At 38.3% G+C, this 22720-nt stretch overlaps 1 protein-coding gene across 2 annotated transcripts in view; it reads left to right on the forward strand.

The window, feature by feature from the left end:
• AFG1L (AFG1 like ATPase) overlaps positions 1-22720 on the forward strand; it is a 185056-nt gene that overhangs the window by 157254 nt on the left and 5082 nt on the right. For both annotated transcript variants that reach the window (XM_004422187.3, XM_087443965.1), the window contains exon 11: positions 22262-22402. In XM_004422187.3, coding sequence (XP_004422244.1) covers positions 22262-22402 — 141 coding nt within the window. The remainder of the gene's footprint in view (positions 1-22261; positions 22403-22720) is intronic.

Consider the following 22720-nt stretch of genomic DNA (forward strand, 5'->3'; position numbering starts at 1 on the left):
ATATATCGTTAGACTTATAACTGTACCAAACAGTATCTCTTGGGGAGTTGTCAAGAGACATTTTGCTTCTCTTTCTCTGTTTTATGCTTTATTTTGTTTCATGTATTCCAAATGAAACGACTGGTTGGGAACCACTTCTGATTTGTGTCCTGTGCTTGGTACACACTCAGTAAATACTAAAGGATGAATAACTTTTATCTCTACTATTTGGCCAAGAGTCAAGTCTGATGGTGTTTGGATGCCAGCAGTGGGTGGTGATTATCATCAGGGAATAAGGGCATTAATCACCAGAGCCGAGGCAGCCCAGGAATCTTCATGGCCCTTTACCCTCCCAGCACCAAAACCATTCTTGTAGCATTGCTGATCTGTGTGTGCCCATTTCCCAGGTATGCTGACCTCTGGTAATACCACGTCCAAATAAGGCAGGCAGCCAGCCTGGCTAAAGCACGGGGGACGGGTAAGGCAGAAATGAGATTACAAAAAGCCTAGTAGAGAATAGGTCAGATTCTCGTAGGGAGGAATGTGAATCCAATGTCAAAAAATGATCTCTAAGTCTTTTTGTCCTTTGTCTTTCTCTGCCTACATTCCTACTCAAGCCTTAAGCTGAAGAGTCATAGTCTTGGTGTTGAAAGGCACCTTGAAAGTCATCTTATCCAACCAATCCTGAATCCTCCCTAAAACTCTGGTCGTCCAGTTGCCCTGCAATGTCAGTTTGGAGAATGCAATCGAATGTGTGGAAGGAATTTAGGACATATGCAGTTAGATGTACAATTTCAACATACATACCTGGACTTAACCTGTCTCACATGGGCCCTCAGTATTGTAAAGAAGATTTTTGGAATAAAATCTCATAATTGACCTATATCATAATTTGATTTGAAAAGGTAAGATGTATACTAGTAACTTTTTACCTGAATTTATTTAATTATCCTGAAATTTTATAAATAAAAGAAAAAGAGAATTCTCTGCAAGGTTGGGGGTTTGACTGATGGATCAGTTTTTACTAACTATTGATGATAATTTATATCTTCCAAGGAAATAACTAAACATTGGGTTAAAAGTTGTTGATATGTTTTTTGTGTTTTACTATTTTAAAGGAAAAAAGAAAAAAGACTTCTAGAAAAATGCCCATAAAAAAGGGGCTAGATTAGAAATTTGAAAACTGTAGCCACTCAGAATAGTTATGGTCATTTCCATGATGAAAAGCCAGGGGAGGAGGGTGAAGAAGAATTAGAAGGAATGAAGAAAAACTGAGTCAAGAGAACACCTTCCTACTTTCTTCACATGGCAAGTTTTCTATTATAGGACACACTGTGAGGCTGAACAGTGTTGCTCAGCTTCTGTTCCCAAACTAGGACAAAAATAGCTCCTGAGATGATGCAGCGTATGGCTACAGATTGTAAACTCTGCAAGCCATGGACTTCTCAGACTTAGCTGCCTGAAACTTCTCTGAGGGAAAAAACTTGCTTTCATTTTCTGTGAATATATTTGTGTTGTGCTGCTAACTGATGTTTAAAAGCATGTGTGGTCCCTGTAATGGGGAGAAAGTACCTATGGATTCCCTGAGGGTCTTCAGGGAAGAGTAAGTGTGCTAAGAACTGTACACCTTCAACATGTTGTCTTTCTTAGCAAGAAAATTATTTTGAAGATCAGATCTACTGGTAGACACAACTCCTCATATCACTTTTTTTTTTTTTTTTTGGTGAGGAACATCAGCCCTGAGCTAACATCCATGCTAATCCTCCTCTTTTTGCTGAGGAAGACCGGCTCTGAGCTAACATCTATTGCCAATCCTCCTCCTTTTTTTTTTCCCCCAAAGCCCTAGTAGATAGTTGTGTGTCATAGTTGCATATCCTGTTAGTTGCTGTATGTGGGATGCGGCCTCAGCATGGCCGGACAAGCAGTGTGTCGGTGCGCGCCCGGGATCCGAACCCGGGCCGCCAGTAGTGGAGCACGCGCACTTAACCGCTAAGCCATGGGGCCAGTCCCCTCATATCACTTTTAAGATCACTTCTACTCTAGGAAAGTATGACATACTAATAATTGATATTTGCTTCAGTCTTTGGGAGGAATGTGTCATCTACTTGCACAGACAATGATTAAGAAATATGAATTAAAATTTTAAAAATTAAAGTGGTCAGTAACTTTTAAAAATTACAATTTGTTTTTAATTTTAAAGTAAATGATCTCACTTGGTTTTAATAATAAATGTATCACAGCCCTAAATAATAATTGGGAATAGTTCTCTAAACAGAAGACCTGTATGATGAAATGATTGGTAAAGTATTGAGAAAAAAAAATCTAGGCCAACCAATTAATATGACTATGAAACCCTTTAAAGATCTTGTTTAATTTTTAAAACTAGTTTTAACACTGATGGCTTTTCTAATGCTTACCTACCAACTGGCTGAGGTTTTTTTAAACAGAAAAATTTTTTATCAAGTAATTCTTTGATTCATCATTTTAAAATTTTTCTGTTTCCCACCATTAAGTATGTGAGTTGATATACTCCATAGTACCTTCCCCCTAGATTAGATCAGTTGACTCAAAATTAGTAATTACTTGGGACCGCCCTGGTGTTGCAAGCAGTTAAGTGCGTGCGCTTCGCTGCGGCAGCCCGGGGTTCCCTGGTTGGGATCCCGGGCACGCACCAACGCACTGCTTGGCGAGCCATGCTGTGGCAGCGTCCCATATAAAGTGGAGGAAGATGGGCACGGATGTTAGCCCAGGGCCAGTCTTCCTCAGCAAAAAAAAGAGAAGGATTGGCAGGTGTTAGCACAGGGCTGATCTCCTCACACACACACACACACAAAATTAGTAATTACTTTAGTACATTACTAATTAGAATATTTAATAAGATATATCCCATTAGATGTATTATTACTTTGAGATATATTTTATAGAAAAAAGTTTGAAAATTGTGAGAATATACTATTTTTGTTTCTTAAAATAGTTCGATGAAGATATTATTGAGTCAGACAAAACATTTTGAGAAGAAAAACTAGAAATGAGCTATAATATCAAGAAATTATAAGATTTCCACGTATTTTAGGGTCAAATATTACTTAACTCTTTTATCTTTTATTGTTCATCAAGAAATATATGTTATATAAGATCCCCCCCCATAATATTGTTACATTGATTTGGTGGTCAGCAACTATTTCTTAAGTTCTTCCATATCTGTGTGCCACTATGTTATGAGGAATATAAAAGAAGTGTAAGAAGTTTCTTTCAAAGAGTTTACAATTTAGTAAAGGGTATAGCATGAACCAAATACCAGACAGTGTAGTAGAGTGGAAAGAGGTCTTTGAGATATGAGTCAAGAGATATGAATTCCAATTCTTACTCAGATGCTATGTAGCTGAGTGGTCTTAGGCAGATCACTTAACCTTTCTGGGTCCAAGTAACTCATCTGTAAAAATGCATGATGTGAGTAGGTAGTTTCTGTCATTATTTTCAGCTATAGCAGTCTATTTTAAAGAGCTGTGCTCACTAGTTTAGTACATATTATGAATGCATCAGGAGTTAAAAGTAAAGATGGTAAGGATTGGTAAGATTCTGAGGAGACATGAGATTTAAGGAGGAAATTGATCTTGACCTTGAAAGGTGAGTAGAATTTAGATGAGCAGAAGGTAATTCAACCATGATCTGAAACCAAATGTTTTAGGAGGAACAGAAGACATTTGCCTAATGAGAGCAGAGTGCATGTTGAAGAGAAAAGGGAAATAGAATGAAAATGTCAAACAGATCAGCCATAAAAAACAGGCAGAGAAATGTAGACTTCTTACCGTGATCCACAGAGAGTCATTTTAGGTTTTAAGCAGGAACATGGTACATAAAGTAATGTTTTAGGAAGATTAATGGGGCAGTGTACTCTAGGAAAGGCTGTAGCTTTCACCAGCATGTTCTAGTGGATCAGCAAATAGTATCTCCTCTGGGAAAGGTCCTCCTTTCGGGAAGGAAACTTGGTTAAATAAACAAACATGCTAGGTGTTTGTTTAAGTTACCATGTGCAGGGTAACAGAGAGAGCCCTACCCTTTTTATATTTTATGGCACTTGCCCTAGTCATTCAAATAGATATTTACTAAGTATTTAACGGAAAGTTGGCATAGTTCTAGATGCTATAGGGGGTACCAAGATGAATAAGAATCTATCTCCACACTTACATAACCTTAATTTAGAAGAGAAAATGTGATCTGTACCTGGATCACTAAAATGTGAGGCAGATTATAATTAGTACTACAGGATCAGTAGTACTAGATGCAACTATGAGCTTTTTAACTGCGGCGACTTTAATATATGCTATTGGAGCTGGAATTACCATGGCTGCAGGCACCAGACTTGCCCTCCTATGGATACTCGCGAAAGGATTTAAAGTGGACTCATTCCAATTACAGGGCCTCGAAAGAGTCTTGTATTGTTATTTTTTGTCACTACATCTCTGGTCGGGAGTGGGTAATTTGCATGCCTCCTGCCTTCAAAGAGGAAGTGGGCCCTGAAGGCTGGAGTGTTAGAGATTCTACTGGTGCAGGACATGTGGGAGAGAGTATGAATGGTGGCTGTTTGGTTGTTCCTAAGCATAGGGGATCATGAGGAAAATCTTTGTGATCTCTTCCTCCTCTGAGGTTTTATATTTATATGAAAAACACAGAGGTAGGAAATTACAGAGTATATTCAAAGAACTGAAAACTCAAGAAGGTCTGCTATTAATGACAGAGTAGCTCCTATTTACCAACCTACCTATAGATCACAACTGTAAACTCTGGACAAAATCTAAAAAATAACTATCTGGAAGGTGCTGTTGAGCAACCAAAAGCATAGAGAAAGTGGAGTGCAGTTAACACTTGGAAGAAAGGGTTGATACTGGTGAATTTCTTATTTTTATAGTTTTTTGCCCAAGAGCAGATCTAGTTAGCCTCATGTGAGACATCTAAAACTCAGTAGAAACCTGAGTATTCCTGGCTTGAGGAACCAGAGAAGAGTGACCATATCAGCTGGGAAATAAGAGGAGAAATCATGGGAAGGAGAGAACCCCAGAGGAAAGTCCAATATTTTTCACACAAACTCTGCCCAAATCTTGAGCTAACCTGTGAACTACACATGCACTGCTAAGGCTAAAAAAACTGAACAGAGATTTCAGTTGCTGCTCATCACAGAGGAGACAGACTTTGGAGTTTGAGACTAGCCATGTTAATTACCTGCTAAAATAGCAACAACAAAAATTCAGTATACTTTGGAGGAATATAAAAGAATCCTAAATCTCCACAACATATCATTCACAATATCCAGAATTCAAAATTACTAGGCATATGCAGACACAGGAAAATCTGACCCATTTTAAAAGAGAAAATCAACAGAAGCTGACCCTGAGATGACACTGATGTTGGAATTAGTGGCGAGAAGTTTAAAATAGTTTTTGTATCTGTACTCAAGAATATAAAGGAAAATATACTGATAAGGAATGAACAAATAGGACATCTTAGCAAAGAAATTGAAACTATAGAAAAGAACCAAGTGGAAATTCTAAAACTAAAAATTCTAGATCTAAAAATTTTAAAGTTCCCTGTATGTACTTAATATCAGATTGCAGATGACAGGAGAGTCATTGAACTTGAAGATGGATCAATAGAAATTATGCATTCTGAAAAACAGAAAAAGATTGAATAAAAGGATGAAACCTCATGACATAAATTATATATCAAAAGTCAAACTATATCATTGGAGTCACAGAAGGAAAGGAGAAAGAGAATGGGGCAAAAAATTTTTTTTGAAAAAAATAATATCTGAACTTTTTCCAAATTAAAAAAAAAAAAAAATCTGAATTTACAGATTCCAGAAGCTCAACAAACCCCTGGCAGATACAAAGAAAATCACTCCTAGGCATATCATAGTCAAACTGTTGAAAACCAAAGATAGAGAAAATTATAAAGCAGACAGGGGAACAACAATATGATTAAAGACTGACTTCTTATCGGAAGCAACAGAGACCTGAAAACAGTGCAACAACATCCTTATAAAGTGCTAAGAGGAAAAATACCTAACAATCCAGAATTCTCTTTCCAGAGAACTTAAGAGTCATGGCTGGAACTTAGATTATGTGTAGGAGAGTGGTGTGCTCTCAGACAGGATAGATGGGTTGAAGTCAGTGTAGGGAGGCTTGCATATTACCTGGTAGAGTTGGGGTTAGAAGGTTCATCACGATAAAACAAACTAGTCATTAGTTTTTAACAGATCTGTGTTGGATAATCTGGCTAAGATGTACAAGATTGGCACTGCTGCTACCATATATGGAGCCTTTCTGTGCATTAGATGAAGCTGCTTTTCAAGATGGGCATTGAGCTAAGTGAGCAAATCGTGCCTTTATGTGGAAAAAAGAGTGCCCCTTCCTCTAGGTGGATACTGCCCCTCACTAGGGTGCATAGTTTGGCAAACAGAGCATGCACTGGATTTCAGCTGCTAATTGCCCCCTAAACCATATACATGGTAGATTGGAAAGAGCAAGATGAATAGGAGAGAAATCTATAGGATTGGATACACAGAGTTCTCAGGGCCAGGGACAAGCCACTGAGGACTCGGATGTTTTCAGTTTGAATGACCAGAGGAATGGCAGGACCCTTAACAAATACCAGAGGTAGAAGAAGGGGGCTTACAAACAATTGGAAATCTAGGACTGAAGGTACAGATCTGGAAGTCATTTATAGAGATGTGTTAGTTTGGAGTCTAATGACATTGAAAAAGAAAGAGATGAGGGGTACCGGTGGGGTTGGAAAGTCTTGTCATGAGAGTCATTGGAAATGACTTTGACAGAGCCAAAGTCCTAGGACAGATGAATCAAGGTACAATAGGAACAATAATTTCCCACCATTTTATTGAAGAATTTTTAAAAATAGAAGTAATTTACAAGATTAGTAACATCTTGGGATTTGAATGTTACTTTGTAGAAGGTCTTAATAGGCATATTTAACAAACCGCTGCTCATAACCTAATCTTACTGCTTTTCAGCCTTAATATATGTGAAAAGTTCTGTAAACTGTAGATTATTCACACTTACATGGAGATATAAAAATTATCTTGCATACCTTTTGGTATTGTCAACTTCTTTCCTGAACTTTCTATATTGCCCTATCATGTCCTAATACAAATCCAAATTGTTAAATATTCCCATCATTCTGGACTGCTGCAGCCTTTGCAATACATTCCTAGTCTGCTTTACTAAAGCCAGTGATGCTTTGCTTTTCTCAGGCTACATCTTCCTTCATACAATTCCATGTTCATGAAATAGATTTCTACTTCCCTACATCAGACAAATTCCCTCTCGTTGAAAACCTGCCTTCTCTCAGAATACCATTCTCTATGTTTAGTACTATGCACCTGATGGATGCTCAGTACGTACTTGTTAACTAACTAAAGTAACAGAGGCTCTGCTGTTTATCTTCTGAAGTTTTTACTGACAATTTGTGTCTATGATTCTCTTTTGCTTCTTATTTAACTAAAAGCAAACTAAATAACAATACAAGCTTTAAAAAGAAGTAGAAAAAGAATAATTTTTGCTTGTATTTATTTATACTTTATTTGATTCCAAAAAGTTATGTGTGTACACACATGTGTATGCAGACACACACACACACACTCCCATAGAATTAAATAGATTTTTTTTTTTTAGTCACGGCAAAAGGAAATAGAGAATAGTTAAGTTGAAAGACAGGAAAAGTTAGTATACATAAAGCCATGTCATAAACTTCTATAAAGTTCTTAAAAGTGAACAATTAAATCAACTCTCAGCCCCCTCTTAGACAAAGAAAGAAAAAGATATTCAGTAAGTTAGAAGATAGAAGCAAATCAGTTACTCAGAAGAAGTGAAGATTTTTCTGGCACTTGGACCTTTCATAAAGGGATTTATGAAAGGTGCCAGCGGACAATTTCCTCAGCACCATTCCTGCTGCCAATATAAGTTTGTATTGTATGGATTCTTATATACAAGCTGGGGGCATAATGACAAAGTACAGTTCAATGAAACTAGTGCCATGGAGGTCAAAAAAGTGCTTTACAAGTAAGCTTTTCTCTTTATTTATCTGGCTTATACCAGAGAAAGGGTAGGTATACCAGATGTTTTAAATGTTTAGATATTGAATAGACTCTTGTTTAAACCTTTCATGAATGTTGTGTATTTTAATAAAATTTGGGCAGCAGATAATTCAAGGTTGTCTTCTTGGCAAGAAGATGGAGTGAAGAATTCTATTGGTCTCCCTTTTGAAGGGTTTGGCCCTTTGTGTATCCAGCAGCACAGAGAGGCATTCTACCTTGCTCTGATTCACTTTTTAATATCTTTAGAATATGAATTAGCATTTTTAACCTGATATTTCCATGATTTGGAAAGCAGAATAGTGGGAGGAAGGATAATGACTCTCTGATATCCACTTCTTTTCCGACTCTGATTAGGCTTTTCAAATATCCTAACCTAAGAGCATTCCATTTCTCCGCAATAAACTCTCACAAGGAAAAGCAAAATAAAAATAACAAAATCTCTGCATTTATAAGACTTTAACATGTTCAGAAGTCATCATTCTCAAATTTAAAATAAGTTCTTTGCTATTCTAAAGCCTTTTCTCTCTTTTCTTTTTGGTGTCCTAAATATAACTTTTCATGCCTCTTAGCTCTGATTTCCAAAGGAAAAGGAAATTGATTAACTTTTCATTTCAAATGCCCATGTAGGACAAGTAGCAAAGGGTATAAAACCTCACCATGCACCTTGTTTGGGTAATCTTTCAGATTTCTTCTGGATAGATCTCAAAGCCAGACAAATTTGTAACACTGTCTTTCCTCCCACAGAGATGTAGCAAATACTGCCCTCTACCGAGGGGATGCTTAGAATGGCTCGATTATGTTAATGATGAAGTGCTAGTCTTCGGTTACTGATTTCAGAGATTTTGGTGGAATTATGTTGTTACTAATTACTTCACCATATACATTCCTATTAAAATCATTGTATTTAAAAATAGAAAAAAAAAAGATGGAAACATATTTTAGCCTTGGCCATATACATTTATTACCTTCTGTAGTCTGTACAATCAGATATCATAATGTCTGAGGCATTAATAATAAGGTTTAAATTTCCATTTGTTTTGAACTAGTTAAGAAAATCCCTTTTCCAGTGGGAAATTAGAAGGGCGTTGTTATAGCGTTACTTTAATAAATGAGTTTGTGAAATAACTCTAGCAACAGTTGGGCTATTTTTCTTCCCCCCGCCAATCTTTTTTTCTTATAGCCTGTAGCCTAGAAAACCAAAATGAAAAATGCAGAGATAGGTTAAAAACACAACATTAGAAGAATATGAAGAGGCAAGAAATTATTAGAATCATCATGACTATAAATAAGCATCACTGAATGAAAGCATCAATATAACCGCAAGGCAATATATAAAAACTGCAAAAGCATCTCCATGAGATGGTAAAAACTAGTGGTAGGGCCGGCCCCGTGGCTTAGCGGTTAAGTGCGCGCGCTCCGCTGCTGGCGGCCCAGGTTCAGATCCTGGGTGCGCACCGACGCACCGCTTCTCCGGCCATGCTGAGGCCGCATCCCACGTACAGCAACTAGAAGGATGTGCAGCTGTGACATACAACTATCTACGGTGGCTTTGGGGGGAAAAAATAAATAAAATCTTTGGAAAAAAAAAAAATCTATTATACTAACCACCTGAGATTGAGTAAACCAGATAATCAGTGTCTGCTGGATTGCTGATATCTAGATTAGTCATTTCAAAGAACTAGCTGTTTGTATAGCTAAAATAAATTTTCCTCATTCTTTATTATATTAAAAGATTAATTATACATGGTTAATTAACAGTAGAGGATCACATTAAATAAACTACCTTCCAACCAAAAACTCCTTAAAGAAAGTAACCAATGAAATAATTACACACACACACACATACATTTGTATATGGCATGTTTTTTATTTATTTATTATTTTTGTGTGTGTGTGAGGAAGATCAGCCCTGAGCTAACATCCATGCTAATCCTCCTCATTTTGCTGAGGAAGACCGGGTCTGAGCTAACATCTATTTATGGCGTGTTTTTGAAAAGTGTCATGCTATCTGTGCTCCTGGATATGAAGAATATGGGTTCTCTTATTAGGCTAAATGTCAGTATAATGCACTATTCAGCTACTTGTGTTGTTCCCATTTTTCTAGAACCTGGTTAGCAAGGGAGCCTTGAGAAACAAAACCTAGTAATCCAAAGTGTCCCCATGGCTTCTTATACAATCTAAAGCTTAAACTTCTAATTACCTTAGTTCAGAAACTTTAGATACCATGAGAGCTAGTAGGAAAGTCTAGCTAGGTTGAAAAATCCCGTGGTGAAGGTAGATTCTAGGATGTGGTTACCCAATGTCTGTGAGGGAGGCTGTGAAGGCCCATTTCCATAGCCTTAGAAACCTGAGAAGCAATTCTCTTTTTCATCGACTCTAGGCTGCTTTCTGACTATCCCTTACACTACAGTTAAATTGAAAACTTAGGCTAAATAAGGTACCCAGGCAGGACTTTCTAATTCCAGAAGTATCTGGAGCCTTTCTGAGTGGTGGGCTCTGAGCTACACTAACTCATTCATTGTTGCTGATTCCGTTGGCTGCTTGAACCCAGCTTATCCCATTTCCAAAAGGAAATTTCCTTCAAATTTTAGATGTCTATTAAACAGTTGGACACTCCATCCTAGTCAGATGCTAGCTAATTGTTTAACAACTGATTATCTGGTTTACTCAATCTCAGGTGGTTAGTATAACAGATTTTTTACCACTAGTTTTTACCATCTCATGGAGATGGTTTTGCAGTTTTTATATATTGCCTTGCGGTTATATTGATGCTTTCATTCAGTGATGCTTATTTATAGTCATGATGATTCTAATAATTTCCTGCCTCTTCATATTCTTCTAATGTTGTGTTTTTAACCTATCTCTGCATTTTTCATTTTGGTTTTCTAGGCTACAGGCTATAAGTCAAATGTTTTTATGCCAATTGTGGGAGTTTTCCACTCCCCAAATGAACTGGAAGTATTCCTAAGAATGAACCTAGCACAGTGCTTTTCACGTAGTAGGCACGCAATAGATCTGCTTTGATGTGGCTTGTGTTTTGAGAAAGTTGTCAGTTCCCAAATCTCCAGAGTGAGATATCTCCAGAATTTGGAGTTCTGTTACATACACAAAGCTAACCGAGTGGGGATGGGGAAAGGGTGCAATTGCCTCTGGTTTGCTGCCTGAATTTTTTAGTTAAGTCATTGTTTCTACAAACTCTGTTAAAACAAGAATATGACACCCCCCAAAAGAGTACTATATTAACCATTATTATTTGGCCGTAGAAGGATAGAGATTTGAGCAAAGATATGGCAGATTTAGGTAGAACCAGCCTCCTGCAAGTAGTAAAACTTTTCAGCACCCGGAAGAACATCTTCTGAAGTGGAATATGTAAGAGTTGGTAGTATTTTCTGGAATGGTGAGATTTTCCCTGCTGGGTGCTGTAGACTTCATATTAATAAGTATACTTACTTGTGGCTAATGCTTGTCCTGTAAGATTTCTCATCTTAAGGTGCCATATGACCAATCTGGGGAAATTATTTACTCTACAAGTGCACACATTTCAGTGCTCTGTTTTTCTAATTAGTATCTTTATTAATTTGATGCACATATACATGATATGTTTAGTTTGTTTTGAAAAGGACACGTTCATCCTAATTCCATTCAAGCATTTTTTTTGTTCCTATTAAAAGGTACCTCTGTTTAAGATATGAGGTATTATCATTTCTCTGTAAACAAAGCAAGATGCCACGAATACTTGTATAATGAGGAGCTTTCAGGGTATCACTACATAGAATTTGTAAAGAGGTGTCTATACAGATAAAGAGTAACCCTTAGGACAGTATAATCTAGACAGCGCTTGAAATAATAATCGTCCTACTTGAGCTGAAATAATGGTGGCAGGACAAGCATTAGCCAGGCAGAAAAAAAGAAACTCAAGCTGACAGCTCATTCGTGTATGTTGAAGTGGATCAGCCACTCATGGCAGGGCAGAAGGCAGCCTGGTGGTAACGCTCGTGCATTTCACATTGGTGTGGCATTGAGAAAATCCCCACTCCTGGCACCAGGGTCAAACCAAAGCACAGAGCTGTGCTGTTTCTCATACAGGAGAAAGAAGAGATCAAGCAAGCTCTTTATTCCTAAAAGTTTGTTAGAGAAACTGTGCTACATATAATCCAGCTGTATACTCTCGGTAATTAAGGAAAACAAATGCTCTTTGCAAACTCATTATGGATTTAAAGTTCTTTAAGTTTTCATGAGGTTTCCACAGAAACAAAGAGTTTGAAACAATAGTCGAGAATGCACAAACCATCGCATAAGTGGATTTTAATTGTTCCTGTTTAGAAAATTATTCAGATAACCAGTCACATCAAAGACTATTAAACTTTTTAATTGCTCAGGTAGAAAGATGGAGAATGTCATCATTATCTATCACAAGAAGAATCTGCATTAGATAATGCTACTTGAATTCTGAGCTAGAATAACATACTCAAGGATGCTACTAACTGAAGTGCCATTTAGTACTCAAAAATAATCATATGCTTTAATTATTCATAGGACACAATGCACGAATTTACAGTACTAATTATGGTTTCAAAAAGTGTCTTATGTTATGGTTTACTTACATAGGAGGATCAACTAATGCAAAACAAAAGTATAAATATTAGCGACTGCCATAGATATCATGTGCATGCAATTTAGTGATATGTTAGTGAGGTCAAAAAAGTGGAGAAATGTGTCTTCTCTGTGTTTTGCAAAGTTCTTGTAGGATTTAGTACAGTGCCTTATGTTAAGCATGCAGTAGTTATAACTGATTTTGAAGAAGACTTGGTGATAGTGTATTCATTTATTCACCAATCTTGTATACGCAGGACTCTGTTCCCTGCTCTGTGCTAGGTGCTAGTGACATGGAGGGGAATAAGATAGTGCTGACCCTGCTGCTGGGACACCCAGTCTTGTACAGTGGAGTCAGTGAGGGTGGCAGCTACAAATTTAAATAGATTTGTGACTCCTCAAGCTCTTTATTTTATGCATTTGTGTTGAATATGTTACACATTCACTCTTCATTATTATTAGGGAACATGTAGGGGACTAAATAGCTGAAAAACAAAAACCAATATAAAGTATACTTTGTTTGGGATCAGTAAAGATCTTCAACATTGTTTTGATACAACATCATTTTGTTTTTACTCTTTTTTGTTATAATATATTTTGTTTGTCTTCCCTTTGGGAAATACAGGAAAATCTAAAAAATAAAGAAGATCGTTAAGTCTCTAAGTCTATCACTCAGACCATTTAGGGATAACAATTGTTAGCATTTTTTACATATTTACTTAGCCTTTTTCCTACAAATATATTTTGAGCAAAACAGATACCTTAATACAGTTATAATTTTGCATTGTGCTTTTTTTACTTAGCTTTTTATCATGTGTTTCCGTATCAAAATATTTTTTATAAACACCATTATTTGTTGGCAACATATTATTCCATTATATGTGCCATAATGTATCGAGCCATTCCTCTGTTGTTATATTTTAAAGTTACTTTGTAGTTCACATTGTTATAAATAGTCCTTTTGTATAGCCTTTGGTTGAATTTCTGATCATTTCCTATAGATTGATTTCTAGAAGCAGAATGACTGGTTAAATTTCTGACTTCTTTTAGGGTTCCTAATACAATCTAACAATTTTTTTCCTGAACAATTGAACTGATTTACTCTTCCAGCAGCAGTGGGTGTCTCATTACACGCTTGCCAGCGTAGAGGTAGTATAATTGATTTTTCTTTGCAAAATTGCTATATAAAAAATGTTACATCATTTTGTCTTTCTTTAGTTCCTACTGAGCTTGACTATATTTTTCATTTGTTTTATTAGCCTCTTCTACTTTTTATATTTTCTGTTCCGTGAATTGTATATTCAAATTCTTTATCCATTTTTCTGTTGGAATGCTCTTACAATTTTAGTTTTATTGCAGTCAATCCTTGTCTCCCCCAATTCCTTTTTCATGTCAACTTGTTCTCTCTCTATGGCTTTCTGTTTTTATTTAATTGGGTCCATGTCTTCTTGCATTCTGTAAAGATGCCACATAATTTTCTGGCTTTTTTTCTTCTAGTTCTTTTTTTTTTCCCTTTATCTCCCCAAAACTCCAGTAGATAGTTGTATGTTATAGTTGCACATCCTTCTAGTTGCCGTATGTGGGACGCGACCTCAGCATGGCCAGACAAGCAGTGCGTTGGTGCGCGCCTGGGATCCAAACTCGGGTTGCCAGTAGCAGAGCGTGCGCTCTTAACTGCTAAGCCACGGGGCCGGCCCCTTCTAGTTCTTGTATACAGTAAATCATAAGTTTTATTTTTGGAAATAAGCTTTCTACTACACCTTAAAAATTCCAAAATTGATTATAAAAATCAATGAACATAAAATAAATGACGATATATGTGTTTACATATATTTATCAATTATGTAAAACCAGTCTTTTGCTATAAAAGCTAGATCATATTTTTGTACATGTGCTGGACTTGCTAATGACTTCTAAAATATGAGCTTTTCCTAGTAAATCTCTCTGCAGCAAGTACAGTATTTCAGTTAGCTATTGCTGTATAACAAATAATGCCCAAAATTCAGTGGCTTAAAAAAATAATCATATTTTATTGCTGTCTAGTCTACAGGTCAGCTGGAAAGTTCTTTTGATCTGTTTTGGGCTCACTTATGCATCTGCAGTCAGCTTTGCTGATCTTGGATGGGCTCTCTCATCTGTTTGGGGAGCCAGCTGGCTGTCAGGATGCTTTCTCAGTTTAGACAATTGGCTTTCCTTCTTATGTTCCCTCCTCCTCCAGCAGGCCAGCCTACGTGTTAGAACAGAGTGAGCAGAAGCATGCAAAGCCTCTTGAGACCTAAACTCAGAATTGGAAAATTGTCACTTTTGCCTCATTCTATTGGCCATGGTAAATTACAAGGCTGGCTCTGGTTGAAGAGTTGGGCAGAGAGACTCCATGTCTTAATGGGAGAGCTGGAAAGTCAGAATCCAAAGGGTGTGGACAAGGAGGCAAGAGCTGTTGGAGCCACTGCTGTAATCACACTACCCCACAAAGGCATTCTTCATTTCTCCAAAAACGTTTTAAATGGGTTTTAAATTATCATAATTTTCTAGAGAATTTTTTAGTTAATGCATTTGAGTGCCCCAAACACCTTTAAACACTGAATGCTAGGGAAAGAGGGGATAAATAGTGGCAACAGTAGTATCAACTTATCAGTCATAGTGATCAGGATGTCACACATCAAAAATGATACCATTTGTGAGGCACGTTGGGCTATATAAGATGATTTGGCAGCATCTGTATGTGGTTTGGTGAAAACATTTATTCTATTTCTCTATATTATATAATTATGGAAAGAAAAATAAATTTACAAAGATATTTTAAAATATATGAAATATGAATTTGAACAAAACTTTCAAATAAAATATTTTCAAATTTGTAATGAGAAAAGTTGCCTCCATGAGCATAACTTTTTAAAAACCAGGTTTGATGCTGAAAATGGCTAAATGCAGTTTCTGATTAAAATTTTTTAATGATAATCTGAAGAAAACTTGAGGAAAAATTTTTGATACTTACTATCTTGTGTGAATGAGAATCCTTGTTCACACAGGAGCTGTTAGGAAGTCTTCCACTTCAATAATGGTGGACTCTTTGTCAGAAATTTGCACCAACCTTGTAGTTAGGACAACAAAGAAAGCTGGATGAAGTAAGTATTAGGATAGGCTACCTGCTGAAACAAACAATCCCAGAATCTCTGAGAATTAAATAAACATGTGTTTCTTGCTCATATCACCATCCAGTGCAGGTTGGCTGGGAAACTCTGCTCCGTGCAGTCCTTCATGGATCCAGGCTTCATCTCACTTGTGCTCCTTGTGGTCCTTCATGGATCCAGGCTTTATCTCACTTGTGCTCCTTGTGGTCCTTCATGGATCCAGGCTTCATCTCACTTGTGCTCCTTGTGGTCCTTCATGGATCCAGGCTTCATCTCACTTGTGCTCCTTGTGGTCCTTCATGGATCCAGGCTTCATCTCACTTGTGCTCCTTGTGGTCCTTCATGGATCCAGGCTTCATCTCACTTGTGCCTCTACCTCATTTGAGTCCTCAAAGCCCTCTCTACTGAGCCAGCAGATGAGTAAAGGAAGTGAGGTTTCTGTGTGGGAGGTTTTTATGAGCCAGATCAATAAGCGAAGCATATCACTTTCTCTTATATTCCACTGGCCTGGACTTAATCATATGGGCACACCTAAATGCAAGAGAGGCTGGGGAATATAGATTAGCTCTGTGCCCAGGAAGATGAGGAAAATATGGATATTGATGAGCACTAGCAGTCTTCTTTAAAAAAGTGAGCTGAGTGGAGCTTTTGGCAGCCTCACTGAGTTAGTGGGACAAAAGTCAGAGACTAGGGCCAGCCAAGGATGGGGACCTAGTAAACTGCTCCCCACTTTGGATGGAGCCCTGAAGGCCTGCACTCTAGGAATAAGTGTGGACGTGAAGTAAACCATTTCTCTTGTGGACTTCAGTCAAACTTTGTGTGAGCCGAGTAGCTCAGAATACAAGTCTTGAACTTGGATTTTTTTCTACAAGTGTTTTTTTTCAAAGATAAATCCAGTACACAAAGATAGCCAAACATATGAGGAGACAAGACACTGTGGATGCAAACAAGCGAAAGCAACAAACAATAAAATTAGGAACATAAGATATTGGAATTATGAGTCCATATTTTAAACAACTGCGCTTGCATAGTCAAAGAAATTTTTTAAAAAGCTAGGCTCAGAAATTTAAGTGTAGGGATCTAGAGACTAAAAAAAGAGATATATTAGCTTTGAGAAAGAACCAGTAGAAATTCTAGAACTATAAAGTACAATAACCAAAATTAAGAACTCAATGGATGAGTTTAATAGCAGATAAAACACAGCTAGGGAGAAATACAGTAGACTAGAATATTGGTCAGCAGAAACTATTCAAAATGAATCATGAAGAAGTGAATAAAAGGAAAATACAAAAGAAAGGATAAAAGAAATGGAGAATATGAAGTTTAACCTGGGTTCATTTAGAGTACCAGAAGGAGAAGAGAGAGAGAATGGAGCAGAGGCAATATACATGTGCAGACGTGCTGGATAGTGTCTGATGTTTATGGAGAAAAGGAACATTGACAACACACTAATCCTCAAACGTATGTGGAGAAAAGTTGCTCAAATTAGGACATGATATAAACGGGTATGTATCAACCTAGGCTGTGACGTGCAGTTTGACGTTACTAGGCCTTTGATTTGGGGAACTTTGGGGCTGGGCTGGGAGGACTAAACGTGAATGATTTGGGAATGCTGCGGTTCACCCCATCCCCTCCCTCTCTCTCATCGCCCTAGTGTGAAGAATCATTAGCTGAATACAAGTGTATAACTGAAGTCAGATTTCATCCCAAATATCAAATCCTTTATCCTTTTGCCAAACTTTAAAGGAGAAAATATATGTTCAGCTTATGTTTTATTTTCTTTTTAAATGTTCCTGAAAAAGTTCTACTTCTATAGATTGAGAAAACTTAGGGAAAAAGAAGAGAAATGTCCATGACAAAACATCTCACACAGATGAGACATAGATGATAAGATGCCCATTATAAAAATGACCTCCAAAAAAAGCATTATTGTTGTTGCTGTTTAAAAGTAACACAAGTTCACTGGGGGAAAAGATCAAAAAAGTATGACAAAGAAAGAAAGTTCATCTTGTATTCTACCATCCACAGATAAACACTGTTAACATTTTGGTCTATGTCTTTCTAGGATATAAAACATACATATATATACATATATATAGGATATAAAACAAAGGCTTGCCTTGGGAGTGGGAAATTTCGGCCAACTAAGAAGTGGGGTTTTTTGGTAGGTGTTTTAATTATTTTGGGTATAAAAGATTATACAAATGGGTATAAAAGAAGGAATAGGCCTGCCCCCCAGTCTATGTTGTGTTTTATTCATACATTCACTCACTCATTCATTCAGTAAGTATTAAGCACTTCCTATGTGCCATGTACTGGGTTAGGGGCTGTTCATTATGTGGGCCTAGGCCTTTCCGCCACATGTGGTGCTAATGGTATTACCAAAACACATGTGGGAGGGAGAGGGCCTGAGGCAGACGCTGTTTTTGTCATCTGCATATGACTTCGTGGAGGGCTAAGGTGCCGGGAGGGCAGGTATTTTGGTGGACCAGAGACAGCAGGAAGAACCAGAGGGAGCAGCTTTTACCTCCTGAGTGCCAGGCAGAGGCAGCCTGGAGTCCATTTAACTGTTCACTTTAGGCTGCCTGGCTTCATGAGCTGAGGAAAAGGTTATTTAATAGTTAATAAAAGAATAGCTACTATTTATTGTCTGTTGTATGCCAAATGGTGTACTATGCATATATCATTTCATTTACTTCTCCCAATTAACTTTGTAAATTAATAACTAACATTTATTGAGTACGTACTATGTGATAGCTACTGTTGTAAGATTTTACATGCAGTCAATACGTTGAATCCTCAGGACAAACCTGTGAGACAGTTCCTGTGATGATCCCCCTCTTACAGATGAGGAATTGGAATTTCAGAGAGACTTGCTCAAGGTCACATGACTGAACATGACAGACCAACAATTCCAAAGCCTCTACCATATATTTGCCCACAGCTGTTTAACTTATTTAATTAATGAAAAATACTGTTTCTGAGGAATAATAAACCCCATCTCCTACCAAATTCAATCCTGGACGTTTGTGTGAGTGTCACTTTTTAGACACTTCAACATTGAAGCCAGGATAGGAAAACATACTCTTTAAATATGACTATTTTTTTTATTGTGGTAAAATAATATGAAACATAAAATTTACCATTTTAATCACTTTTAAGTGTACAGTTCAGTGGCATTAAATACATTCGCATTGTTGTGCAACCATCACAGCTATCCATCTCTAGAACTTTTTCATCATCTCGAACTGAAATTCTATGCCCATTAAACGATAACTCCCCAGCCCCCAATGACTTGTTTTTAAAGGAGTTAGATAACTGTATAAAGCTTAGTTTTCTTTATGTGAACGAGAACATAATTGTTTTAGGGATATGAAGGAAAGATATATTTGCCAGTATAACGGTAAATGCAGAACCTACTGACAAAGGTATATAATTTGTGAAAATAGCTGAGTGGGCAAGATTCTGATTTTCAGTTGCCCTAGGCACTTCAGGGCACTTCTGATAATCATTTTCCTTGGGCATGTAGTTATACTGATAGAAATCACATCCATGCATAAAGAGTGAGCCTAATTATACATAACTACATACCTAAGATGTGGTTTTACCTTTTTTTTTACATATACTTTATGATTTACAAAAGATGAGACACTAAATTCTAACTGATCTCAAAAAAGTAGTGTGTGTCACCCTCAGAGCATGAGAGTCTTATTGTATGAATTATCCTTTTTACATGAAGACACTGTATCTTGCCTTCCCCCACCCCCTTTTGTTTTCATGACATGGGGATTCCACGGTCTCATCTGGTCCCTGCTGTGACTCCGAGGACAGGCAAATGCACAAAGGCTGATTTAGGGTTTTGGATGTAGTGGCTGGTGGAGCAAAACTACGTGGTCTTATTGAGAAAGACAATTCTCTACATCCTCAAGTCATTCGTACTTGAGGATGTACTTTTGAGCCCAATCATTTGAGCTCAAAATAATAAAAATTAAAAAGCAGCCAAGGGGCCGGCCCCATGGCTTAGCGGTTAAGTGCGCATGCTCCGCTACTGGTGGCCCGGGTTCGGATCCCGGGCGCACACAGACGCACCGCTTCTCCGGCCATGCTGAGGCCGCGTCCCACGTAGAGCAACTAGCAGGACGTCCAACTATGGCATACAACTACCTGCTGGGGCTTTGGGGGGTAAAAAGGAGGAGGATTGGCAATAGATGTTAGCTCAGAGCCGGTCTTCCTCAGCAAAAAGAGGAGGATTAGCATGGATGTTAGCTCAGGGCTGATCTTCCTCACACACACAAAAAAAGCAGCCAAAATGGTTTGAGTGCTAATGTATGCCCCTGGCACTGTGCTAATTGCTTTAAATGTATTATTTCATTTAATCCTCAAAATCCTGTGAGATAGGAATCAAATTCCTGTTTTGCAGGTGGGAAAACCCAGGAACAGAAAGATGGTGTAACTTGCCAAAGGGGTTAATCAGTGACAGACTAAGGATTGAAACCCAGGCAGGCTGGAGCCCCTGCTGCTAGCTACTCTGTTAACGAATGTGACTGGTCCATAACAGGCTTGACAGCAGGGTTCCTTTGTAAGAGAGTCAAGGTTAAAGCAAAAAAATATTTACACATTTGAGCCCCTACGTGGGTGAAGTGAGCAGGGGAGTCCCAGCAAAGGTCAGGCACTTCGTCTGGAGGTAATGGCTCTCCAGCCAGGGAAGGGGAATGGGGAAGACAAGGGTCATCTCCTTCCAGCCCCATTTGTTATCTGGTTGGTGCGAGGAGATGGAAGGAAGGGACATCTCTAAACAGATTTCCGAGGGCGTCAGGTCATTCTTTGTGCGCTCTGTCTGGTTTTGTGCCCTTTGCCCTAGGTCTTGTAATTGCTGCCTCCTCCTTAGCACTGCTCTCCCTTGAGGGAACCACTTCTCCAGAGCCTAACTCTCCGGTTTACTTTTACCTCCCTACATCTCCATGAGTAGTCTTCTTTGCTGAGTGTAACTGATTTCATCTGGTTGTTAGGATGGATGTGGGCTTAAATGAATGGACTCCAAAGTGAGATTGACTCTCCCCCTCCTCATAATTCCCTAATTCTCCCAGGAATGTAGCCGGATCTGTATTTCTGAAAGAAGGAGTTTTAGTGCAAATGACTCCCCAGGTGAGGGAGACATTTCTGGACAGGGAGGAGTATTGATAGATTCTGCCAGAAATTGAGGATGCTCAGCCACTTGTGTCATACGGATAGGTCATATTGATCCAGGAGCTTTCGGAGGTTCCTCAGAGTAGCTCCTGCCCCATTTAATCTCCAGTCTCCTCCACACTCTAGCAGGGCCAGAAACACTCTCCCGACTCCTGCTCGTGGTTCTTGCTCACAGGGTACTATCATCCTCACGCAACTTAGAATGAGGAGAGGTAGCATTTCCTGAGAATGTTCCTAACCCCAAAGAATGTGTTTGCAGGTAGTTTTCATAATTTTCATGCGTTCAATTTATGTTTGAGGAACAAGAGCCTTACATCTGTAGGTGGCACCTTTGTGGATAATTTTGTGGACCTTGAGAGTTGTACCCTCCTCATATGGAGTGGTAGTACGCTGTGCCAAATTGTGCTCCAGTTCTCGGTCTACTCTGGTCATTAAAACCCTCTTGTATTTCCGACAGAGGTTAGCAATGTTTACTACATTGCACTTGAATAATTGTACCTCAAATTAAATGAAAAATATATTCTGATGATTTTCATACTGAAGTTTAGTCTTTATTTCAAAATGGTGCCATAATATTTAGCATGCCATTGTATGATAGCTCCATTTAGCAATAGTGACAGTTTGCAGATGAGTCATAGGGAGGATTTATTAGGACATGTTTAAAGTTATGTCATGTAAATAAAAACTGAAGACTGGATTTAGGACGGGGGCCTACAAGGTACCAGCCGAGGTGGCTAGAGCTATTCCTTCAGTCCCCACCACGCTCTTGTCTTCTTTCTTTCCTACTTTTTACATCACTATTGCAGCACAGTACACACTGTCCTCAGCCTGTTCTGAAAACACTGCCCCACTTGGTCAAGTTACCCCAAAGCTACACCATGACACACCGTGACAAGAAAAAGAGGTGTTTTTAGGGGCCGGCCCGGTGGCGCAAACGGTTAGGTGCGCGCGCTCCGCTGCGGCGGCCCAGGGTTCGCTGGTTCGGATCCCGGGCGCGCACCGACGCACTGCTTGGCAAGCCATGCTGTGGCGGCGTCCCATATAAAGTGGAGGAAGATGGGCACAGATGTTAGCCCAGGGCCGTCTTCCTCAGCAAAAAAAAAAAAAAAAAAGAGGAGGATTGGCAGATGTTAGCACAGGGCTGACCTCCTCACAAAAAAAAAAAAAAAAAATGAAAAAGAGGTGTTTTTAAATTAAACTAATCCAAGGGCAACCAGAATTGGCTTATTTCAATTTTCTATTCTTTATCTCGTTTTAATTACAGCCCCTTGGAGCCAGTGACTATTTGGAACTATCAAAGAATTTTGATACAGTATTTTTACGAAACATTCCACAATTTACGCTGGCGAAGAGGACTCAAGCTCGAAGATTCATAACGCTCATTGATAACTTTTATGATTTCAAGGTAAGGATATAGTACATTTTCTCAAAATGAAACATTCTGGACCGTGGAGCCAGGTTGCCTGGGCTGGCATCCTGGTCCACCACTTACTGCACTTCTTGTGCCTGTTTCCTCATCTGCAAATCAGGAATGATGACAGTATTCACTTCAGAGAGTTGTTGTGAGGACAAAATAAGCTAATCCATGTAAAGCATTTAAATCGCTTGGCGCAAGCTGAATGCTGTATGAATACTATTAGCGGTAGTATAGTAACACTTCCATCATAAGACACTCTGCTACATTAATGATTCCATCATCCAACTAGATGTATCATGTGCCCTG

This window comes from Ceratotherium simum, chromosome 19 (genome assembly GCF_057802395.1).
Source record: "Ceratotherium simum simum isolate JZ-2026a chromosome 19, ASM5780239v1, whole genome shotgun sequence".
In the NCBI taxonomy this organism is placed as follows: domain Eukaryota; kingdom Metazoa; phylum Chordata; class Mammalia; order Perissodactyla; family Rhinocerotidae; genus Ceratotherium; species Ceratotherium simum.